Raw genomic sequence first — 24,412 nt, forward strand, 5'->3', positions numbered from 1 at the left:
GTGGGATCGATGGGGCGACTGTACTGGAGGTGTGGAGGGTGTGGGATCGATGGGGCGACTGTACTTGGGGTGTGGAGAGTGCGGGATCGATGGGGCGACTGTACATGGGGTGTGGAGGGTGTGGGATCAATGTGGCGACTGTACTTGGGGTGTGGAGAGTGTGGGATCGATGGGGCGACTGTACATGGGGTGTGGAGAGAGTGGGATCGATGGAGCGACTGTACATCGGGTGTGGGATCGATGGGGCGACTGTACATGGGGTGTGGAGAATGTGGGATCGATGGGGCGACTGTACATGGGGTGTGGAGTGTGTGGGATCGATGGAGCGACTGTACATGGGGTGTGGAGTGTGTGGGATCGATGGGGCGACTACATGGGGTGTGGAGAGTGTGGGATCGATGGGGCGACTGTACATGGGGTGTGGGATCGATGGAGCGACTGTACATGGGGTGTGGAGTGTGTGGGATCGATGGAGCGACTGTACATGGCGTGTGGAGAGTGTGGGATCGATGGGGCGACTGTACATGGGGTGTGGAGAGTGTGGGATCGATGGGGCGACTGTACATGGGGTGTGGAGAGTGTGGGATCGATGGGGCGACTGTACATGGGGTGTGGAGAGTGTGGGATCGATGGGGCGACTGTACATGGGGTGTGGAGGGTGTGGGATCGATGGGGCGACTGTACATGGGGTGTGGAGTGTGTGTGATCGATGGAGCGACTGTAGATGGGGTGTGGGTTCGATGGGGCGACTGTACATAGGGTGTGGAGTGTGTGTGATCGATGGACCGACTGTACATGGGGTGTGGGATCGATGGAGCGACTGTACATGGGGTGTGGAGAGTGTGGGATCGATGGAGCGACTGTACATGGGGTGTGGGTTTGATGAGGCGACTGTACATGGGGTGTGGAGTGTGTGGGATCGATGGACCGACTGTACATGGGGTGTGGGATCGATGGGGCGACTGTACATGGGGTGTGGGATCGATGGACCGACTGTACATGGGGTGTGGGATCGATGGGAAGACTGTACATGGGGTGTGGGGTCGATGGGGCGACTGTACATGGGGTGTGGGATCGAAGGGGCGACTGTACAGGGGGTGTGGGATCGATGGGGCGACTGTACAGGGAGTGTGGAGAGTGTGGGATCGATGGGGTGACTGTACATGGGGCCTGTGTGGGGATGATGGGGCGACTGTACATGGGGTGTGGGATCGATGGGGCGACTGTACATGGGGTGTGCAGAGTGTGGGACCGATGGGGCGACTGTACATGGGGTGTGGAGTGTGGGATCGATGGGACGACTGTACAGGAGGTGTGGAGCGTGTGGGATCGATGGGGCGACTGTACATGGGGTGTGGAGAGTGTGGGATCGATGGGGCGACTGTACATGGGGTGTGGAGAGTGTGGGATCGATGGGGCGACTTTACATGGGGTGTGGAGAGTGTGGGATCGATGGGGTGACTGTACATGGGGTCTGTGTGGGGTCGATGGGGTGACTGTACATGGGGTGTGGGGTCGATGGGGCGACTGTACATGGGGTCTGTGTGGGATCGATGGGGTGACTGCACATGGGGTCTGTGTGGGGTCGATGGGGCGACTGTACATGGGGTCTGTGTGGGGTCGATGGGGTGACTGTACATGGGGTCTGTGTGGGATCGATGGGGCGACTGTACATGGGGTCTGTGTGGGATCGATGGGGCGACTGTACATGGGGTCTGTGTGGGGTCGATGGGGTGACTGTACACGGGGCCTGTGTGGGGTCGATGGGGCGACTGTACATGGGGTGTGGGGTCGATGGGGCGACTGTACACGGGGCCTGTGTGGGGTCGATGGGGTGACTGTACATGGGGTCTGTGTGGGGTCGATGGGGCGACTGTACATGGGGTGTGGGGTCGATGGGGCGACTGTACACGGGGCCTGTGTGGGGTCGATGGGGTGACTGTACATGGGGTCTGTGTGGGGTCGATGGGGCGACTGTGTACATGGGGTGTGGAGAGTGTGGGATCGATGGGGCGACTGTACATGGGGTGTGGAGAGTGTGGGATCGATGGGGCGACTGTACATGGGGTGTGGAGAGTGTGGGATCGATGGGGTGACTGTACATGGGGTCTGTGTGGGGTCGATGGGGCGACTGTACATGGGGTCTGTGTGGGGTCGATGGGGTGACTGTACATGGGGTCTGTGTGGGATCGATGGGGCGACTGTACATGGGGTCTGTGTGGGATCGATGGGGCGACTGTACATGGGGTCTGTGTGGGGTCGATGGGGCGACTGTACATGGGGTGTGGGGTCAATGGGGCGACTGTACACGGGGCCTGTGTGGGGTCGATGGGGTGACTGTACATGGGGTCTGTGTGGGGTCGATGGGGTGACTGTACATGGGGTGTGGGGTCGATGGGGTGACTGTACATGGGGTCTGTGTCGGGTCGATGGGGCGACTGTACATGGGGTGTGGAGAGTGTGGGATCGATGGGGTGACTGTACATGGGGTGTGGAGAGTGTGGGGTCGATGGGGTGACTGTACATGGGGTCTGTGTGGGGTCGATGGGGTGACTGTACACGGGGCCTGTGTGGGGTCGATGGGGCGACTGTACATGGGGCCTGTGTGGGATCGATGGGGCGACTGTACATGGGGTGTGGAGAGTGTGGGGTCGATGGGGTGACTGTACATGGGGCCTGTGTGGGATCGATGGGGCGACTGTACATGGGGTGTGGAGAGTGTGGGATCGATGGGGTGACTGTACATGGGGTGTGGAGAGTGTGGGGTCGATGGGGTGACTGTACATGGGGCCTGTGTGGGATCGATGGGGCGACTGTACACGGGGCCTGTGTGGGGTCGATGGGGTGACTGTACATGGGGCCTGTGTGGGATCGATGGGGCGACTGTACATGGGGCCTGTGTGGGGTCGATGGGGCGACTGTACATGGGGCCTGTGTGGGATCGATGGGGCGACTGTACATGGGGCCTGTGTGGGGTCGATGGGGTGACTGTACACGGGGCCTGTGTGGGGTCGATGGGGCGACTGTACATGGGGTGTGGGGTCGATGGGGCGACTGTACATGGGGCCTGTGTGGGGTCGATGGGGCGACTGTACATGGGGCCTGTGTGGGGTCGATGGGGCGACTGTACATGGGGTCTGTGTGGGATCGATGGGGCGACTGTACATGGGGCCTGTGTGGGGTCGATGGGGCGACTGTACATGGGGTCTGTGTGGGATCGATGGGGTGACTGTACATGGGGCCTGTGTGGGGTCGATGGGGTGACTGTACATGGGGCCTGTGTGGGGTCGATGGGGTGACTGTACATGGGGTCTGTGTGGGATCGATGGGGTGACTGTACATGGGGTGTGGAGAGTGTGGGATCGATGGGGTGACTGTACATGGGGTCTGTGTGGGATCGATGGGGCGACTGTACATGGGGTCTGTGTGGGATCGATGGGGTGACTGTACATGGGGTCTGTGTGGGATCGATGGGGCGACTGTACATGGGGTCTGTGTGGGATCGATGGGGCGACTGTACATGGGGCCTGTGTGGGATCGATGGGGCGACTGTACATGGGGCCTGTGTGGGGTCGATGGGGCGACTGTACATGGTGTCTGTGTGGGGTCGATGGGGTGACTGTACATGGGGTCGATGGGGTGACTGTACATGGGGCCTGTGTGGGGTCGATGGGGCGACTGTACATGGGGTCTGTGTGGGGTCGATGGGGCGACTGTACATGGGGTCTGTGTGGGGTCGATGGGGCGACTGTACATGGGGTCTGTGTGGGGTCAGCGGGTCTAACGGCCTTTTGTCATATTCCTCTTTCCAGCTAATCGTCCGTTCCGGAAGGGATACCCACAGAATTACCGAAATCGGCGAGCAGGTACTTGAACTGTGTCCACCCCGTCCGCCTGTCCCCCGCCTGTGCTCTTCTCCGACCCACCTCCTCCCTCTGCCCGTCCTCCCTCTCCCCCTCAAGTAACGCGACGTGTTAAAAGCCGGGCGGCAGGGGGGGGATATTTCGGAACCACCCGCATCCCTCGATGGCCGGAATGAGTAACTGCATCGCCTAGGGTGGTACTGAGGCACACAGACCAGGAAGCTCCCCGGGGCTTGACCCCTAGATCACGCAGGGGGCGGGGGAGAGGGGAGACGGGTGCTCTGATTGGGGGGGAGGGGGAATAAAATCAGCTGGAAGTTCCCCCAACCCCTGATCAGTAACCTCGCTCCCCCCTCCCAGCTGTAAAGTGCGCGGTCGGAGCTCAGGCTGGGTTGTGATGCTCCCGTAGTCGAATAGCCAGCCTGCGAGCACGCGAAGGACAGGCACATGGACGAGGGGTGCCAGCGGGCAGGTGGTGCCCACTCGGTGTGCATAGAAGTACAGCCCGTCCCGCTCGCAGTGTGAGCGTGTAGAGCGGGTCCGGGCGACAAATGCTTTTTTTGTTCTTCGGTTTGAGCTTTGTTCATTATTTAATTCTCTTCTCCCTCTGCGAACAGAACCTTCCAACAAGCCGTACCTTAAAGAATACATCACTTCTCGTAAGTGTTGTCCGCGCTGCATCAGCTTTTGATTGGGGCGGTGAGGCTCACTGGCCAAGGGTGGCGGGTGGAGTGGGGAGGGTCCCAGGCTCGGCCCCCCCGCTCTGTGCCCAATTAACTGATCTCAGCCCCAATCAGTGGTAAATGAGGGGGCGCTGCAATTGGCGTTAGGGTAGAGTAGGGGGGAACCGTGCAGTGTTCGCCACTCCCCATTCATCTCCAGCGACCACGTTCCCCCACCGCCCCCCCCCGCCCTTGCTGCTGAGTGGGTTTACAGACAGAATCAGGCTGGGCTGTGATGCCCTCCACAACCAAATAGCTCCACGCTCCGAAGTGGGGGCAGGCAGAACCCCGTGTGCCTCTGTCTCTCTCTCTCTCTGTCTCCCTCTCTGTCTCTGTCTCTCTCTCTCTCTGTCTCTCTCTCTGTCTCCCTCTCTGTCTCTCTGTCTCTCTCTCTCTCTGTCTCTCTCTCTCTCAATTCAATTCAATTCAATTCAAATCGCTTTATTGGCATGATGACCAGATACATCTTATGTTGCCAAAGCATCGAAAAACATTTATGGTCTCTCTCTGCCTCTCTCTCTCCGTCTCTCTCTCTCTCTCTGTCTGTCTGTCTCTCTCTCTTTCCATGTCTCTCTCTCTCGTTCTCTCTGTGTCTCTGTCTCTCTTTCTCTCTCTCTGTCTGTCTGTGTGTCTCTCTCTTTCCATGTCACTCTCTCTCTCTCTCTCTCTATGTTTCTCTCTCTGTCTCTCGCCCCTCGTCCCTCGCACCCCAGCCCCCAGCCTCCAAGACCCGCTCCTGGGACCCGCGCTACCCCCAGCGGAACCTGCCCGACTCCCTCTGCAGGAGCGCCCGGGATAACGAACCGAGGGGCGACGTTCCGACTGACCCCTCTCGCTGTCTCCTCCGCTGGCTGCGGCCCCCCGGAGTCCCGCCGTTCGGCTGCTGTGAAATGGGCCCCAGGCTCAGCGCCCTGGGTCAGCCGTCAGTTTGGGTGGCAACTGCAATTGGCCTCAGTGCCCCAGGAGTGGTGGAGGGGGTGGCGGGGCGAGGCGCTTGCTGTCCAGAGTGACCCTTGCTTGGCGCAGCATTGGGCTCGGCTGTGATATCCCCCACGGTCGAATAGGTGGCCCGCACTGACTGGATCAACGCTGGCGCCTAAACAAGGGACTGTTGGGTGGGGAGCTAGCGGCCGCAAGGGCCCTGGATTAGTCCCCTCGCTGGGCCCGGGGAGGAGGGGGAGTGATCACCGCAGGGCCCTGTGTCCGTCCTCTCGCTGGGCCCGGGGAGGGGGAGTGATCACCGGCAGGGCTCTGTGTCCGTCCTCTCGCTGGGCCCGGGGAGGGGGAGTGATCACCGGCAGGGCCCTGGGTCCGTCCCTCGCTGGGCCCGGGGAGGAGGGGGAGTGATCACCGCAGGGCCCTGGATTAGTCCCCTCGCTGGGCCCGGGGAGGAGGGGGAGTGATCACCGGCAGGGCCCTGGGTCCGTCCTCTCGCTGGGCCCGGGGAGGGGGAGTGATCACCGCAGGGCCCTGGGTCCGTCCTCTCGCTGGGCCCGGGGAGGGGGAGTGATCACCGCAGGGTCCTGGGTCGGTCCTCTCGCTGGGCCCGGGGAGGGGGAGTGATCACCGCAGGGCCCTGGGTCTGTCCACTCGCTGGGCCCGGGGAGGAGGGGGAGTGATCACTGGCAGGGCCCTGGGTCCGTCCTCTCGCTGGGCCCGGGGAGGGGGAGTGTTCACCGGCAGGGCCCTGGGTCCGTCCCTCGCTGGGCCCGAGGAGGGGGAGTGATCACTGGCAGGGCCCTGGGTCCGTCCCTCGCTGGGCCCGGGGAGGAGGAGTGATCACTGGCAGGGCCCTGGGTCTGTCCTCTCGCTGGGCCCGGGGAGGGGGAGTGATCACCGGCAGGGCCCTGTGTCCGTCCTCTCGCTGGGCCCAGGGAGGAGGGGGAGTGATCACCGCAGGGCCCTGGTTCCGTCCTCTCGCTGGGCCCGGGGAGGGGGAGTGATCACCGGCAGGGCCCTGGGTCCGTCCTCTCGCTGGGCCCGGGGAGGAGGAGTGATCACCGGCAGGGCCCTGGGTCCGTCCTCTCGCTGGGCCTGGGGAGGAGGGGGAGTGATCACCGGCAGGGCCCTGGGTCCGTCCTCTCGCTGGGCCCGGGGAGGAGGGGGAGTGATCACCGGCAGGGCCCTGTGTCCGTCCTCTCGCTGGGCCTGGGGAGGGGGAGTGATCACCGGCAGGGCCCTGGGTCCGTCCTCTCGCTGGGCCCGGGGAGGAGGGGGAGTGATCACTGGCAGGGCCCTGGGTCCGTCCTCTCGCTGGGCCCGGGGAGGGGGGGGAGTGATCACCGGCAGGGCCCTGGGTCCGTCCTCTCGCTGGGCCCGGGGAGGAGGGGGAGTGATCACCGCAGGGCCCTGGGTCCGTCCTCGCAGCCCTCCACCCGTTTAGTAATTCGCTGAGTCCATGTCAGCTCCGCCTAGCCTCTGAAGCCTACCCTGTCCCAGTGGATTGTGGACGTTCCAATCACACTATCATGGGGATAGTAGTGAGGTTGCTGGTCATGGGTGGGACAGCCCAACCCGCACCAGTATACAGGGTGGAGAACATTGGGATCATTTAAGGGGGTGCACACGTCCGTTTCACAGCGGTCGCACCTTATGTCATTAAGTGGGAGCACGCTATGACAGGTATTGACCTCTCCGGGTGCCGGAGCCGGGGAGCACACAATACTGGGGGGGGTAGTGATCACCGGCAGGGCAGTGCCCACCTCAGTCAGCGCCCCCCTCGGTCGGCGCCCCCCTCAGTCAGCACCCCCCTCGGTCAGGGGGAGGTTGGGGAACACTATTTCGCGAGGTGAAGCTTGAGACGATTTAACTCCCACCCGGCCCACTGAGACCAACCTGACCTCACCGAGCTCGGGAATCGAAGCTGGGATCTTCCTATTCTGTGTGGCTCCGTGCCACAGCCCGTCTGCGAGCGGTCCCTGAGCTGTCCCGATCCAATCCCTTAAAACCGCAGTCTGCCGGGGTGAGCGTGTTAACCTAGGAGCCCTGTTTCTTTGAGAAATCATTTGACCAGTTATTTTTTTTTTTGCCCAGCTTCTCACGGAGTGAAGCCGTATATAGAGGAAGAATATATCACAACGGGTAAGTCTTTCTAATTATTCCTTTCCCCGTTGGCGTTCTTTGTCGCGCGGTTCGCCGCGTTACCTTCCGGCCATTTTTCGCCCGCGAACATGGGTCGCCTCTCGCACCCCTTACCCGTCAGACTGTTCCCGGCTCGTCACCAAGTCTCGTCTGGAGCAGAACTGCATCTCGGTCAAGCCCCACAAAGGTATGTCATTGCTTCTCCGCCACAATCTCCAGGGATTTTCAACAGCAGGCACTGAAAGCTCACTCCACTCCTTCCAGCTTCCACACAGTGTGGTCGATTCCATTCCTGAGGGAGCACAGACCAACACAATTCACAATTTCAAATATTCAACACCAAGTCTGAAAGATGAATAGGCGGAGAGAGTCACGCGGAAAATACCTGAGGTATGTTAGCGCAGTGGTTCTGTTACTGGACTAGTAATCCAGAGGTAACAACAGAAAATGCGGTTAAGAAAGCAAATGGTATGTTGGCCTTCGTAGCGAGAGGGTTTGAGTGCAGGAACAAGGATGTCTTGCTGTAGTTGTACAGGGCCTTGGTGAGACCACATCTTGAGTATGCGTGGCTAAAGAGTTGGTGCAGGAGGGAGTCCTGGATCACTGGGCCTGCTTCTGGGGAAGGTGGGACTTGTACAAGTCGGATGGGTTGCACCTGAACCAGAGCGGGACAAATATCCTTGCGGGGAGGTTTGCTAGCACTGTTCGGGGGGGTTTAAACTGAAATGGCAGGGGGTTGGGAACCTGAGCAGGGAGACAGAGGAAAGGAAAACAGGGATAAAAGCAAAAGATAGGAAGGAGAAAAACAAAAGTGGCAGTCAGAGAAATCAACTGTTTAAATCAAACGTGGCCACAGTAAATAATAATTCTAATAGGTCTAAGAGCGTTAAAAAAACAAGCCTGAAGGCTTTGTGTCTTAATGCGAGGAGCATTTGTAATAAGGTGGATGAATTGGCTGCGCAAATAGAGGTAAACGAATACGATTTGGTTGGGATTACGGAAACGTGGCTCAAGGATGGCCAAGACTGGGAACTCAACATCCGGGGGTATTCGATATTCAGGAAAGATAGGCAAAAAGGAAAGAAAGGTGGGGTAGCATTACTGGTTAAAGAAGGGATTAACACAATTGTAATGAAGGATATTAGCTCTGATGATGTGGAATCTGTATAGGTAGAATTGAGAAATACTAAGGGGAAAAAAACATTAGTGGGAGTGGTATATAGACCTCCAAACAGTAAGGTGGAGGTTGGGGATGGCATTAAAAGGGAAATTAAAGAAGCGTGCAATAAGGGCACAGCAGTCATCACGGGTGACTTTAATCTACATATAGATTGGGCCAACCAAATTAGTAATAATACTGTGGAGGAGGAATTCCTGGAGTGTTTACGGGATGGTTTCCTGGACCAATATGTCGAGGAACCAACCAGAGATCAGGCCATCTTAGACTGGGTATTATGTAACGAGAAAGGATTAATTAGCAATCTTGTTCTACGAGGCCCCTTGGGTCGGAGCGATCATAATATGTTCGAATTCTTCATTAAGATGGAGAATGAAGTAGTTGACTCAGACAAGGGTCCTCAATTTAAATAAAGGAAACTACGATGGTCTGAGGAGCGAGTTGGGTAGGATTGATTGGGGAATGGCGCTCAAAGGGTTGACGGTAGATAGGCAATGGCAAACATTCAAAGACCGAATGGATGGGCTACAGAATTTGTTCATCCCAGTTTGGCATAAAAATAAAACAAAAAAGGTGACTCAACCGTGGCTAACAAGGGAAATTAGGGATAGCATAAGATCCAAGGAGAGGACATATAAATTGGCTAGAAAAAGCAATAATCCTGAGGATTGGGAACAGTTTAGGATTCAACAAAGGAGGACAATGGGATTAATTAAGAAAGGGAAAATAGAATATGAGAATAAGCTAGCAGGGAACATAAAAACTGACTGTAAAAGCTTTTATAGATATGTGAAGAGAAAAAGATTGGTGAAGTCAAGCGTAGGTCCCTTACAGTCAGAATCAGGGGAATTTATAATGGGAAACAAGGAAATGGCAGACCAACTAAATACATACTTTGGTTCTGTCTTCACAAAGGAGGACACAAATAACCTCCCAGAGATGCCGGGGAACATAGGGTCTGATGAAAGAGAGGAACTGAAAGAAATCAGTATTTGTAGGAAAATGGTGTTAGGAAAATTGATGGGACTGAAGGCCGATAAATCCCCAGGGCCTGATGGTCTACATCCCAGGGTACTTAAGGAAGTGGCCCTAGAGATAGTAGATGCATTACTGGTCATCTTCCAGAACTCGATAGACTCTGGAACGGTACCCATGGATTGGAGGGTAGCTAATGTTACCCCACTATTCAAAAAAGGTGGTAGAGAAAAAGCGGGGAATGATAGACCGGTAAGCCTGACATCGGTAGTGGGGGAAATGCTAGAGTCTATTATAAAAGATGTAATAGCAGAGCACTTGGAAAGCAGTGACAGGATCGGACAAAGTCAACATGGATTTACAAAAGGTAAATCATGCTTGACTAATCTACTGGAATTCTTTGAGGATGTAACTGGTAAAATAGATAAGGGAGAACCAGTGGGTGTGGTGTATTTGGACTTTCAGAAGGCTTTCGATAAGGTCCCACATAAGAGATTAGCATGCAAAATTAAGGCACATGGGATTGGGGGCAAGGTATTGACTTGGATAGAGAACTGGTTGGCGGACAGAAAGCAAAGAGTTGGAATAAATGGGTCATTTTCCGAGTGGCAGGCAGTGATTAGTGGGGTACCGCAAGGATCGGTCCTAGGGCCCCAGCTGTTCACCATATATATTAATGATCTGGATGAGGGAATTGGATGTAATATCTCCAAATTTGCAGACGACACAAAGCTGGGTGGGAGGATAAGCTGCGAGGAGGATGTCGGGAAACTCCAGTACGATTTGGACAGGTTGGGTGATTGGGCAGAAACATGGCAAATGCACTATAATGTGGATAAATGTGAGGTTATCCACTTTGGTGGCAAAAACAGGAAGGCAGATTATTATTTGAATGGCAATAGATTGGGAGAAGGGGAAGTGCAAAGAGACCTGGGTGTCCTTGTGCACCAGTCGCTGAAGGTAAGCATGCAGGTGCAGCAGGCGGTTAAGAAGGCAAATGGTATGTTGGCCTTCGTAGCAAGAGGGTTCGAGTACAGGACCAAGGATGTCTTGCTACAGTTGTACAGGGCCTTGGTGAGACCGCACCTTGAGTATTGTGTGCAGTTTTGGTCACCTTACCTGAGGAAGGACGTTCTTGCCATGGAGGGAGTGCAGCGAAGATTCACCAGGCTGATACCTGGGATGGCAGGAATGACGTATGAGGAGAGATTGTGTCGATTGGGCTTATACTCACTGGAGTGTAGAAGATTGAGAGGGGATCTCATCGAAACCTATAAAATTCTGTCAGGTCTGGACAGACTAGATACAGGAAGGATGTTTCTGATGGCCGGGGAGTCCAGAACCAGGGGTCATAGTCTAAGGATAAGGGGTAAGCCATTTAGGACTGAAATGAGGAGGAATTTCTTCACCCAGAGAGTGGTGAACCTGTGGAATTCTCTGCCACAGAGGGCGGTGGAGGCCAGCTCATTAAATATATTCAAGAAAGAGTTGGATATATTTCTTGAGGCTAAAGGGATCAAGGGATATGGGGAGAAGGCAGGGACAGGGTACTGAATTTGGATGATCAGCCATGATCAGATTGAATGGCGGAGCAGGCTCGAAGGGCCGAATGGCCTACTCCTGCTCCTATCTTCTATGTTTCTATGTATTGTGTGCAGTTTTGGTCGCCTTATCTGAGGAAGGATGTTCTTGCCATGGAGGGAGTGCAGCGAAGATTCACCAGACTGATACCTGGGATGGCAGGAATGACGTATGAGGAGAGATTGGGTCGATTGGGCTTATACTCGCTGGAGTTTAGAAGAATGAGAGGGGATCTCATTGAAACTTATAAAATTCTAACAGGACTAGACAGACTAGATGCAGGAAGGATGTTCCCGATGGCGGGGGAGTCCAGAACCAGGGGTCACAGTCTAAGGATAAGGGGTAAGCCATTTAGGACAGAGATGAGGAGGAATTTCTTCACCCAGAGAGTGGTGAACCTGTGGAATTCTCTACCACAGAAGGCAGTGGAGGCCAATTCATTAAATATATTCAAGAAGGAGTTAGATATATTTCTTAAGGCTAAAGGGACCTGGGTGTCCTTGTGCACCAATCGCTGAAGGTAAGCATGCAGGTGCAGCAGGCGGTTAAGAAGGCAAATGGTATGTTGGCCTTCGTAGCGAGAGGGTTTCAGTACGGGAACAAGGATGTCTTGCTGCAGTTGTACAGGGCCTTGGTGAGACCACACCTTGAGTATTGTGCGCAGTTTTGGTCGCCGTATCTGAGGAAGGATGTTCTTGCCATGGAGGGAGTGCAGCGAAGATTCACCAGACTGATACCTGGGATGGCAGGAATGACGTATGAGGAGAGATTGGGTCGATTGGGCTTATACTTGCTGGAGTTTAGAAGAATGAGAGGGGATCTCATTGAAACTTATAAAATTCTGACAGGACTAGACAGATTAGATGCTGGAAGGATGTTCCCGATGGCGGGGGAGTCCAGAACCAGGGGTCACAGTCTAAGGATAAGGGGTAAGCCATTTAGGACAAAGATGAGGAGGAATTTCTTCACCCAGAGAGTGGTGAACCTGTGGAATTCTCTACCACAGAAGGCAGTTGAGGCCAATTCATTAAATATATTCAAGAAGGAGTTGGATATATTTCTTAAGGATAAAGGGATCAAGGGATATGGGGAGAAGGCAGGGACAGGGTACTGAGTTTGGATGATCAACCATGATCTCATTAAATGGCGGAGCAGGCTCGAGGGGCCGAATGGCCGACTCCTGCTCCTATCTTCTATGTTTCTATGGTGATAGGACTAGTAAAGAGACAAAAGACGGCTCTAGATTAGGTGTGAAATGCGCTGGCGCAATGAGAGACAGCTGCCATGTGGGAGAGCGCATTCTGCCAGCGCATTTCACACCTAATCTAGAGCCGCCTTTTGTCTCCAGTAGTCCGATCACCATCTCGTCTGGTTTTGAATACCTCTTAATGTCTCTTCACTTCTCTTTTGTTCTCCCAGCCCCATTTCCCGGCCCCCAAACTGGCCTTTTAATCTGTTTCATTTCCCGTGCGTTCTCAGTCCTGACGAAGGGTTTCGACCTGAAACGTTGATTCTATTTCTCTCTCCGTGGATGTTGCCTGGCCTGCTGAGTTAGACACATAGACACATAGAAGATAGGAGCAGGAGTTGGCCATTTGGCCCCTCGAGCCTGTTCCGCCATTCAATGCGATCATGGCTGATCATCCAAATTCAGTACCCTGTCCCTGCCTTCTCCCCATAGCCCTTGATCCCTTTAGCCTTAACAAATATATCCAACTCCTTCTTGAATATATTTAATGATGAATTGGCCTCCACTGCCTTCTGTGGTAGAGAATTCCACAGGTTCACCACTCTCTGGGTGAAGAAATTCCTCCTCATCTCTGTCCTAAATGGCTTACCCCTTATCCTTAGACTGTGACCCCTGGTTCTGGACTCCCCCGCCATCGGGAACATCCTTCCTGCATCTAGGATACCTGAGTTAAATTGACACCTGTTGCAACTATAGGGTGTACTAGGCAGAATAGCCATGTTAAGCTTTTAACACACGTCCACAGATTAGTGCTCATTCTGCAATGGCTGTACGAGACTTCGAATACCTTCTCAAGGGCAACTAGGGATGGGCAATAGATGCCAACCTCGCCAGCGACGCCCACATCCCGACAAAGAATGTAAAAAAAAATATATATTCCGAGGAGAGAGTTACCCGGGGAATAACGCATATCTGGGATGGAGTTCCATGGGGAACGATGGATATCCGGGAGAGAGTTAGATGGAGAATAATCGGGCGAATAGTCTGATGGTTATGTCACTGGTACTGGTAATCCCGAGGTCTGGACGAATGATCCCGGGAACGTGAGTTCAAATCCCGCCATGGGTGTTTAGAATTTGAATTTAGTGTAATAGATAAAATCTGAAAATAATATGTAATCAGTGAAAGTGCCCCGTGTCCTAACTCACACCCAGTCCCGTTCGCCCATCACCCCCTGTGCTCACTGCCCCGTGTCCTAACTCACACCCAGTCCCGTTCACCCATCACCCCCTGTGCTCACTGCCCTGTGTCCTAACTCACACCCAGTCCCGTTCACCCATCACCCCCTGTGCTCGCTGCCCCGTGTCCTAACTCGCACCCAGTCCCGTTCACCCATCACCCCGTGCTCACTGCCCCGTGTCCTAACTCACACCCAGTCCCGTTCACCCATCACCCCCTGTGCTCACTGCCCCGTGTCCTAACTCACACCCAGTCTCGTTCACCCATCACCCCCTGTGCTCACTGCCCCGTGTCCTAACTCGCACCGAGTCCCGTTCACCCATCACCCCCTGTGCTCACTGCCCCGTGTCCTAACTCACACCCAGTCCCGTTCACCCATCACCCCCTGTGCTCACTGCCCCGTGTCCTAACTCACACCCAGTCCCGTTCACCCATCACCCCCCTGTGCTCACTGCCCCGTGTCCTAACTCGCACCCAGTCCCGTTCACCCATCACCCCCTGTGTTCACTGCCCCGTGTCCTAACTCACACCCAGTCCCGTTCACCCATCACCCCCTGTGCTCACTGCCCCGTGTCCTAACTCACACCCAGTCCCGTTCACCCATCACCCCCCTGTGCTCACTGCCCCGTGTCCTAACACACACCCAGTCCCGTTCACCCATCACCCCCTGTGTTCACTGCCCCGTGTCCTAACCCACACCCAGTCCCGTTCACCCATCACCCCCTGTGTTCACTGCCCCGTGTCCTAACTCACACCCAGTCCCGTTCACCCATCACCCCCTGTGCTCACTGCCCCGTGTCCTAACTCACACCCAGTCCCGTTCACCCATCACCCCCCTGTGCTCACTGCCCCGTGTCCTAACTCACACCCAGTCCCGTTCGCCCATCACGCCCTGTGCTCACTGCCCCGTGTCCTAACTCGCACCGAGTCCCGTTCACCCATCACCCCCTGTGCTCACTGCCCCGTGTCCTAACTCACACCCAGTCCCGTTCACCCATCACCCCCTGTGCTCACTGCCCCGTGTCCTAACTCACACCCAGTCCCGTTCACCCATCACCCCCTGTGCTCACTGCCCCGTGTCCTAACTCACACCCAGTCCCGTTCACCCATCACCCCCCGTGCTCACTGCCCCGTGTCCTAACTCACACCCAGTCCCGTTCACCCATCACCCCCCGTGCTCACTGCCCCGTGTCCTAACTCACACCCAGTCCCGTTCACCTATCACCCCCTGTGCTCACTGCCCCGTGTCCTAACTCACACCCAGTCCCGTTCACCCATCACCCCCTGTGCTCACTGCCCCGTGTCCTAACTCACACCCAGTCCCGTTCACCCATCACCCCCTGTGCTCACTGCCCCGTGTCCTAACTCACACCCAGTCCCGTTCACCCATCACCCCCTGTGCTCACTGCCCCGTGTCCTAACTCGCACCGAGTCCCGTTCACCCATCACCCCCTGTGCTCACTGCCCCGTGTCCTAACTCACACCCAGTCCCGTTCACCCATCACCCCCTGTGCTCACTGCCCCGTGTCCTAACTCACACCCAGTCCCGTTCACCCATCACCCCCTGTGCTCACTGCCCCGTGTCCTAACTCACACCCAGTCCCATTCACCCATCACCCCCTGTGCTCACTGCCCCGTGTCCTAACTCTCACCGAGTCCCGTTCACCCATCACCCCCTGTGCTCACTGCCCCGTGTCCTAACTCACACCCAGTCCCGTTCACCCATCACCCCCTGTGCTCACTGCCCCGTGTCCTAACTCACACCCAGTCCCGTTCACCCATCATCCCCTGTGCTCACTGCCCCGTGTCCTAACTCACACCCAGTCCCATTCACCCATCACCCCCTGTGCTCACTGCCCCGTGTCCTAACTCGCACCCAGTCCCGTTCACCCATCACCCCCTGTGCTCGCTGACCCGTGTCCTAACTCACACCCAGTCCCGTTCACCCATCACCCCCTGTGCTCACTGCCCCGTGTCCTAACTCACACCCAGTCCCGTTCACCCATCACCCCCTGTGCTCACTGCCCCGTGTCCTAACTCACACCCAGTCCCATTCACCCATCACCCCCTGTGCTCACTGCCCCGTGTCCTAACTCGCACCCAGTCCCGTTCACCCATCACCCCCTGTGCTCGCTGACCCACATTGGCTCCCGGTTAAGCAGCGCCTCGATTTTGAAATGTTCATCCTTGTTTTCAAATCCCCTCCGTGGCCCTCGCCCCCTCCCTATCTCTGTAACCTCCTCCAGCCCTACAACGCTCCGAGATCTCGGCGCTCCTCCAATTCTGGCCTCTTGCCCATCCCCGATTTCCATCGCTCCACCATTGGCGGCTGTGCCTTCAGCTGCCTGGGCCCCGAGGTCTGGAATTTGCTCCCTAAACCTCTCCGCCTCTCTCCCCTCCTTTAAGACACTCCTTAAAACCTGCCTCTTTGACCAAGCTTTTGGTCACCTGTCCTAATATCTCCTCATGGGGCTCGGTGTCAAATCTTTATTATTCGCTCCAGTGAAGCCCCTTGGGATGTTTTACTACATTAAAGGTGCTATATAAATGCAAGTTGTTGAGTCACAGAGATAATTATGGATACCTGGGAGAGAGTTATATAGGAAATAAAGGATACCTGGGATTGCGTTACTTTGGGAAAAAGGGATACCTGGGAGAGATAGACACGGGGTTTAATGGATAGCTGGGAGAGAATTACAGAGCGAGTAATGGATACCTGAGAGAGAGTTACGTGGGAATAATGGATGGAGGATAATCCTTCTCCCTTTAATAACAAATTCGTGGATACTAGGGACAGTAATGTGTCTGACAATTAACTACAATTGTTAATTTTTCAAAACGTTCCTCTTAAGACTAGATACGGAGCAGTACATGCCCGTCCTGGGTCTAGATACTCACGTTTAAAGAACTCCCCGGGAATCGCGAGCGGTTGCTCATCCAGCCTTTCACGGTATCTCCTTGAAGCTAGCTAAAGTTCCTAACTGAGTTTGATGTTGTACCGCTCATTTAGACTGTTTTAGAAATGAGCATCCCTTATGTAGCTCTCCCAGGTATCTATTATTCCCCATATGACCTCTCCCAGGTATCCATTATTCCCTATATGACCTCTCCCAGGTATCCATTATTCCCTATATGACCTCTCCCAGGTATCCATTATTCCCTATATGACCTCTTCCAGGTATCCATTATTCCCTATATGACCTCTCCCAGGTATCCATTATTCCCTATATGACCTCTCCCAGGTATCCATTATTCCCTATATGACCTCTCCCAGGTAACCATTATTCCCTATATGATCTCTCCTAGGTATCCATTATTCCCTATATGACCTCTCCCAGGTATCCATTATTCCCTATATGACCTCTCCCAGGTATCCATTATTCCCTATATGACCGCTCCCAGGTATCCATTATTCCCTATATGACCTCTCCCAGGTATCCATTATTCCCTAGATGACCCTCTCCCAGGTATCCATTATTCCCTAGATGACCCTCTCCCAGGTATCCATTATTCCCTAGATGACCCTCTCCCAGGTATCCATTATTCCCTAGATGACCTTCTCCCAGGTATCCATTATTCCCTAGATGACCCTCTCCTAGGTATCCATTATTCCCTAGATGACCCTCTCCCAGGTATCCATTATTCCCTATATGACCCTCTCCCAGGTATCCATTATTCCCTATATGACTCTCCCAGGTATCCATTATTCCCTAGATGACCCTCTCCCAGGTATCCATTATTCCCTATATGACTCTCCCAGGAATCCATTATTCCCTATATGACCTCTTCCAGGTATCCATTAATCCCTATATGACTCTCTCCCAGGTAACCATTATTCCCTAGATGACCCTCTCCCAGGTATCCATTATTCCCTAGATGACCCTCTCCCAGGTATCCATTATTCCCTAGATGACTCTCCCAGGTATCCATTAATCCCTATATGACCCTCTCCCGGGTATCCATTATTCCCTAGATGACTCTTTCCCAGGTAACCATTATTCCCTATATGACCCTCTCCCAGGTAACCATTATTCCCTAGATGACTCTCTCCCAGGTATCCATTATACCCTATATGACTCTCCCAGGTATCCATTATTCCCTATATGACTCTCCCAGGTATCCATTATTCCCTATATGACTCTCCCAGGTATCCATTATTCCCTAGATGACCCTCTCCCAGGTATCCATTATTCCCTAGATGACTCTCCCAGGTAACCATTATTCCCTAGATGACCCTCTCCCAGGTATCCATTATTCCCTAGATGACCCTCTCCCAGGTATCCATTATTCCCTATATGACTCTCCCAGGAATCCATTATTCCCTATATGACCTCTTCCAGGTATCCATTAATCCCTATATGACTCTCTCCCAGGTAACCATTATTCCCTAGATGACCCTCTCCCAGGTATCCATTATTCCCTAGATGACTCTCCCAGGTATCCATTAATCCCTATATGACCCTCTCCCGGGTATCCATTATTCCCTAGATGACTCTTTCCCAGGTATCCATTATTCCCTCTATGACTCTCCCAGGTAACCATTATTCCCTAGATGACTCTCTCCCAGGTATCCATTATACCCTATATGACTCTCCCAGGTATCCATTATTCCCTATATGACTCTCCCAGGTATCCATTATTCCCTAGATGACCCTCTCCCAGGTATCCATTATTCCCTAGATGACTCTCCCAGGTAACCATTATTCCCTAGATGACTCTTTCCCAGGTATCCATTATACCCTATATGACTCTCCCAGGTATCCATTATTCCCTCTATGACTCTCCCAGGTAACCATTATTCCCTAGATGACTCTCCCAGGTAACCATTATTCCCTAGATGACTCTCTCCCAGGTATCCATTATACCCTATATGACTCTCCCAGGTATCCATTATTCCCTATATGACTCTCCCAGGTATCCATTATTCCCTAGATGACCCTCTCCCAGGTATCCATTATTCCCTAGATGACTCTCCCAGGTAACCATTATTCCCTAGATGACCCTCTCCCAGGTATCCATTATTCCCTATATGACCTCTCCCAGGTACCCATTATTCCCTAGATGACTCTCTCCCAGGTATCCATTATTCCCTAGATGACTCTCCCAGGTAACCATTATTCCCTAGATGACCCTCTCCCAGGTATCCATTATTCCCTATATGACTCTCCCAGGTATCCATTATTCCCTATATGACTCTCCCAGGTAACCATTATTCCCTAGATGACTCTCCCAGGAATCCATTATTCCCAATATGACCTCTCCCAGGTATCCATTATTCCCTATGTAACTCATTCCCAGGAATCCATTATTCCCTATATGACCTCTCCCAGGTATCTGTTGTTCCCGAGGGATCTCTATCTCAGGTGTCCAATATTCTCCGTGTAACACAATCCCGGGTCTCCAATGTTCTGTGACAAAATAGAAGACGACATTAACAGGCTTGAAGAATCGTCGTGTAAATGGTAAATGAATTTCAATTTAGAGAAATGTGAAGACGCGCATTTTGGTAGGAGTGTTAAGGAGGCCACATTACTCCTTGGGAAATAAGGATCTAAATGGGGGTAGAGGCGCACAGGGATCGAGGGATACAGATTCACAAATCACTAAAGGTAGCAACACAGGTTAACAAGGCCATAAACGATGAGGTTCATTTCTAGAGGAATAGAATTGAAAGGCATAGAAATTATGTTAAACCTATACAGACCACACTTGGAGCACTCTGCACAGTTCCGGTCTGGTTAGACCACACTTGGAGCACTGTGCACAGTTCCGGTCTGGTTAGACCACACTTGGAGCACTCTGCACAGTTCTGGTCTGGTTAGACCACACTTGGAGCACTCTGCACAGTTCTGGTCTGGTTAGACCACACTTGGAGCACTGTGCACAGTTCTGGTCTGGTTAGACCACACTTGGAGCACTCTGCACAGTTCTGGTCTGGTTAGACCACACTTGGAGCACTGTGCACAGTTCCGGTCTGGTTAGACCACACTTGGAGCACTGTGCACAGTTCCGGTCTGGTTATACCTCACTTGGAGCATTGTGCACAGTTCCGGTCTGGTTAGACCACACTTGGAACACTGTGCACAGTTCCGGTCTGGTTAGACCACACTTGGAGCACTGTGCACAGTTCCGGTCTGGTTAGACCACACTTGGAGCACTCTGCACAGTTCCGGTCTGGTTAGACCACACTTGGAGCACTGTGCACAGTTCCGGTCTGGTTAGACCACACTTGGAGCACTCTGCACAGTTCCGGTCTGGTTAGACCACACTTGGAGCACTGTGCACAGTTCCGGTCTGGTTAGACCGCACTTGGAGCACTGTGCACAGTTCCGGTCTGGTTAGACCACACTTGGAGCACTGTGCACAGTTCCGGTCTGGTTAGACCGCACTTGGAGCACTGTGCACAGTTCCGGTCTGGTTAGACCGCACTTGGAGCACTGTGCACAGTTCCGGTCTGGTTAGACCGCACTTGGAGCACTGTGCACAGTTCCGGTCTGGTTAGACCACACTTGGAGCACTGTGCACAGTTCCGGTCTGGTTAGACCGCACTTGGAGCACTGTGCACAGTTCCGGTCTGGTTAGATCGCACTTGGAGCACTGTGCACAGTTCCGGTCTGGTTAGACCGCACTTGGAGCACTGTGCACAGTTCCGGTCTGGTTAGACCGCACTTGGAGCACTGTGCACAGTTCCGGTCTGGTTAGACCACACTTGGAGCACTGTGCACAGTTCCGGTCTGGTTAGACCGCACTTGGAGCACTGTGCACAGTTCCGGTCTGGTTAGACCGCACTAGGAGCACTGTGCACAGTTCCGGTCTGGTTAGACCGCACTAGGAGCACTGTGCACAGTTCCGGCCTGGTTAGACCACACTTGGAGCACTGTGCACAGTTCCGGTCTGGTTAGACCGCACTAGGAGTACTGGGCACAGTTCCGGTCTGGTTAGACCGCACTTGGAGCACTCTGCACAGTTCCGGTCTGGTTAGACCACACTTGGAGCACTGTGCACAGTTCCGGTCTGGTTAGACCACACTTGGAGCACTGTGCACAGTTCCGGTCTGGTTAGACCACACTTGGAGCACTGTGCACAGTTCCGGTCTGGTTAGACCACACTTGGAGCACTGTGCACAGTTCCGGTCTGGTTAGACCATACTTGGAGCACTGTGCACAGTTCCGGTCTGGTTAGACCGCACTTGGAGCACTGTGCGCAGTTCCGGTCTGGTTAGACCACACTTGGAGCACTGTGCACAGTTCCGATCTGGTTAGACCGCACTTGGAGCACTGTGCACAGTTCCGGTCTGGTTAGACCGCACTAGGAGCACTGTGCACAGTTCCGGTCTGGTTAGACCGCACTAGGAGCACTGTGCACAGTTCCGGTCTGGTTAGACCACACTTGGAGCACTCTGCACAGTTCCGGTCTGGTTAGACCACACTTGGAGCACTGTGCACAGTTCCGGTCTGGTTAGACCACACTTGGAGCACTGTGCACAGTTCCGGTCTGGTTAGACCGCACTAGGAGCACTGTGCACAGTTCTGGTCTGGTTAGACCACACTTGGAGCACTGTGCACAGTTCCGGTCTGGTTAGACCGCACTAGGAGCACTGTGCACAGTTCCGGCCTGGTTAGACCACACTTGGAGCACTCTGCACAGTTCCGGTCTGGTTAGACCACACTTGGAGCACTGTGCACAGTTCCGGTCTGGTTAGACCGCACTTGGAGCACTGTGCACAGTTCCGGTCTGGTTAGACCACACTTGGAGCACTGTGCACAGTTCCGGTCTGGTTAGACCGCACTTGGAGCACTGTGCACAGTTCCGGTCTGGTTAGACCACACTTGGAGCACTGTGCACAGTTCCGGTCTGGTTAGACCGCACTAGGAGCACTGTGCACAGTTCCGGTCTGGTTAGACCACACTTGGAGCACTGTGCACAGTTCCGGTCTGGTTAGACCGCACTTGGAGCACTGGGCACAGTTCCGGTCTGGTTAGACCACACTTGGAGCACTGTGCACAGTTCCGGTCTGGTTAGACCACACTTGGAGCACTGTGCACAGTTCCGGTCTGGTTAGACCACACTTGGAGCACTGTGCACAGTTCTGGTCTGGTTAGACCACACTTGGAGCACTGTGCACAGTTCCGGTCTGGTTAGACCGCACTAGGAGTACTGGGCACAGTTCCGGTCTGGTTAGACCACACTTGGAGCACTGTGCACAGTTCCGGTCTGGTTAGACCGCACTAGGAGTACTGGGCACAGTTCCGGTCTGGTTAGACCGCACTTGGAGCACTGTGCACAGTTCCGGTCTGGTTAGACCGCACTTGGAGCACTCTGCACAGTTCCGGTCTGGTTAGACCACACTTGGAGCACTGTGCACAGTTCCGGTCTGGTTAGACCGCACTAGGAGTACTGGGCACAGTTCCGGTCTGGTTAGACCGCACTTGGAGCACTGTGCACAGTTCCGGTCTGGTTAGACCACACTTGGAGCACTGTGCACAGTTCCGGTCTGGTTAGACCGCACTAGGAGTACTGGGCACAGTTCCGGTCTGGTTAGACCACACTTGGAGCACTGTGCACAGTTCCGGTCTGGTTAGACCACACTTGGAGCACTGTGCACAGTTCCGGTCTGGTTAGACCGCACTTGGAGCACTCTGCACAGTTCCGGTCTGGTTAGACCACACTAGGAGTACTGGGCACAGTTCCGGTCTGGTTAGACCGCACTTGGAGCACTGTGCACAGTTCCGGTCTGGTTAGACCGCACTAGGAGTACTGGGCACAGTTCCGGTCTGGTTAGACCGCACTTGGAGCACTGTGCACAGTTCCGGTCTGGTTAGACCGCACTAGGAGTACTGTGCACAGTTCCGGTCTGGTTAGACCACACTTGGAGCACTGTGCACAGTTCCGGTCTGGTTAGACCACACTTGGAGTACTGGGCACAGTTCCGGTCTGGTTAGACCACACTTGGAGTACTGGGCACAGTTCCGATCTGGTTAGACCACACTTGGAGTACTGGGCACAGTTCCGGTCTGGTTAGACCGCACTTGGAGCACTGTGCACAGTTCCGGTCTGGTTAGACCACACTTGGAGTACTGGGCACAGTTCCGGTCTGGTTAGACCGCACTTGGAGCACTGTGCACAGTTCCGGTCTGGTTAGACCGCACTTGGAGCACTGTGCACAGTTCCGGTCTGGTTAGACCACACTTGGAGCACTGGGCACAGTTCCGGTCTCCATATTACAAAAAGGATATAGAGGCACTGGAGAATGTGTGAAAAGGATTTACAAGAATGATTCCAGGAAAGGATTTACAAGGAGCTTACAACTATCAGGAAAGATTGAACAGGCAGGGGCTCCTTTCTCTAGAAGAGAGAAGGCTGAGGGGCGACCTGATCGAGGTCTTTAAGATTATGAAGGGGTTCGATAGGGTGAACGTAGAGAAGATGTTTCCACTGGTGGTGGAGACCATCAATATAAGACAGTCACTAAAAAATCCAATCAGGAATTCAGGAGAAACTTCTTTACCCAGAGAGTGGTGAGAATGTGGAACTCGCTGCCACAGGGAGTGGTTGAAGCGAATAGCAGAGATACATTTAAGGGGAAGCTGGATAAACACACGAGGGAGAAAGGAACAGAAGGTTATGCTGATAGATTTAGATGAAGAAAGACAGGGGGAGGCTGGTAATCAGCAGGAGGTTTCCTTGTTTGACCTGAAGCCATGAGACTGCATGGGGTCCGGAGTCAATGTTGGGGACTCCCAGGGCCACTCGCTCCCGACTGTACCCCCACCTCTGGTGGGTCTGTCCTGCCGGTGGGGCAGGGTGTACTCGGGGATGGTGATGGGACGCTGGCAGGTGGATATGAGCATGTCTATGTCAGGCTGTTGCTTGACTGGCCTGTGGGACAGCTCTCCAGATGTTAGTGAGGTGGACTTTGCAGGGTCGACTGGGTGTCCTGATATCTAGGTCGCAGCCAAGTGGTCGGAGTTATATGAGGAATAATAGATACCTGGGAGTGAGGTACATGGGGAATAATGGATATCTGGGAGTGAGACACATGGGGGTTGGTGAATATTTTCACTTGTTTCTGCTCTCTAACTCTGCTCGGAAGATGCCCTGTTAACTCCTTGTTGTTACAGGCTGAGACAGGAGCAATTATAATGGGGAATAAGGAAATGGCAGAGAAATTAAACAAATACTTTGTGTCTGTCTTCACGGAAGAAGATGCAAAAAACCTCCCGGAAATAGTGGAGAACCAAGGCTCTAGCGAGAATGAGGAACTGAAAGAAATTAGTGTTAGTAATAAAATAGTACTGGAGAAATTAATGGGACTGAAAGCCGATAAATCCCCTGGACCTGATGGCCTACGTCCTCGGGTTTTGAAAGAGGTGACTATAGAGATAGTGGACATTGGTTGTCACTTTCCAAAATTCCAGATTCTAAAACGGTTCCCACGGATTGGAAGATAGTAAATGTAACCCCACTATTTAAGAAAGGAGGGAGAGAGAAAACGGGGAACTACAGACCAGTTAGCCTGACATCAGTCGTAGGGAAAATGCTAGAATCTATTATTAAGGACGTGGTAACAGGGCACTTAGAAAAT

At 53.9% G+C, this 24,412-nt stretch overlaps 1 protein-coding gene across 6 annotated transcripts in view; it reads left to right on the top strand.

Annotated features, from left to right (window-relative positions):
* The window catches only part of LOC147091105 (uncharacterized), an 83,369-nt gene that overhangs the window by 35,354 nt on the left and 23,603 nt on the right, over positions 1 to 24,412 (top strand). For 5 of the 6 annotated variants that reach the window (XM_085977570.1, XM_085977571.1, XM_085977573.1 and 2 more), the window contains exons 9-11: positions 3,813 to 3,866; positions 4,481 to 4,522; positions 7,619 to 7,666. In XM_085977570.1, coding sequence (XP_085833696.1) covers positions 3,813 to 3,866; positions 4,481 to 4,522; positions 7,619 to 7,666 — 144 coding nt within the window. The remainder of the gene's footprint in view (positions 1 to 3,812; positions 3,867 to 4,480; positions 4,523 to 7,618; positions 7,667 to 24,412) is intronic. The other variant, XM_085977574.1, reaches the window with a different exon arrangement.

This window comes from Somniosus microcephalus, unplaced genomic scaffold (genome assembly GCF_052327205.1).
Source record: "Somniosus microcephalus isolate GS21.2 unplaced genomic scaffold, FLI_Smic_1.0 unresolved_chr4, whole genome shotgun sequence".
Classification (NCBI taxonomy): domain Eukaryota; kingdom Metazoa; phylum Chordata; class Chondrichthyes; order Squaliformes; family Somniosidae; genus Somniosus; species Somniosus microcephalus.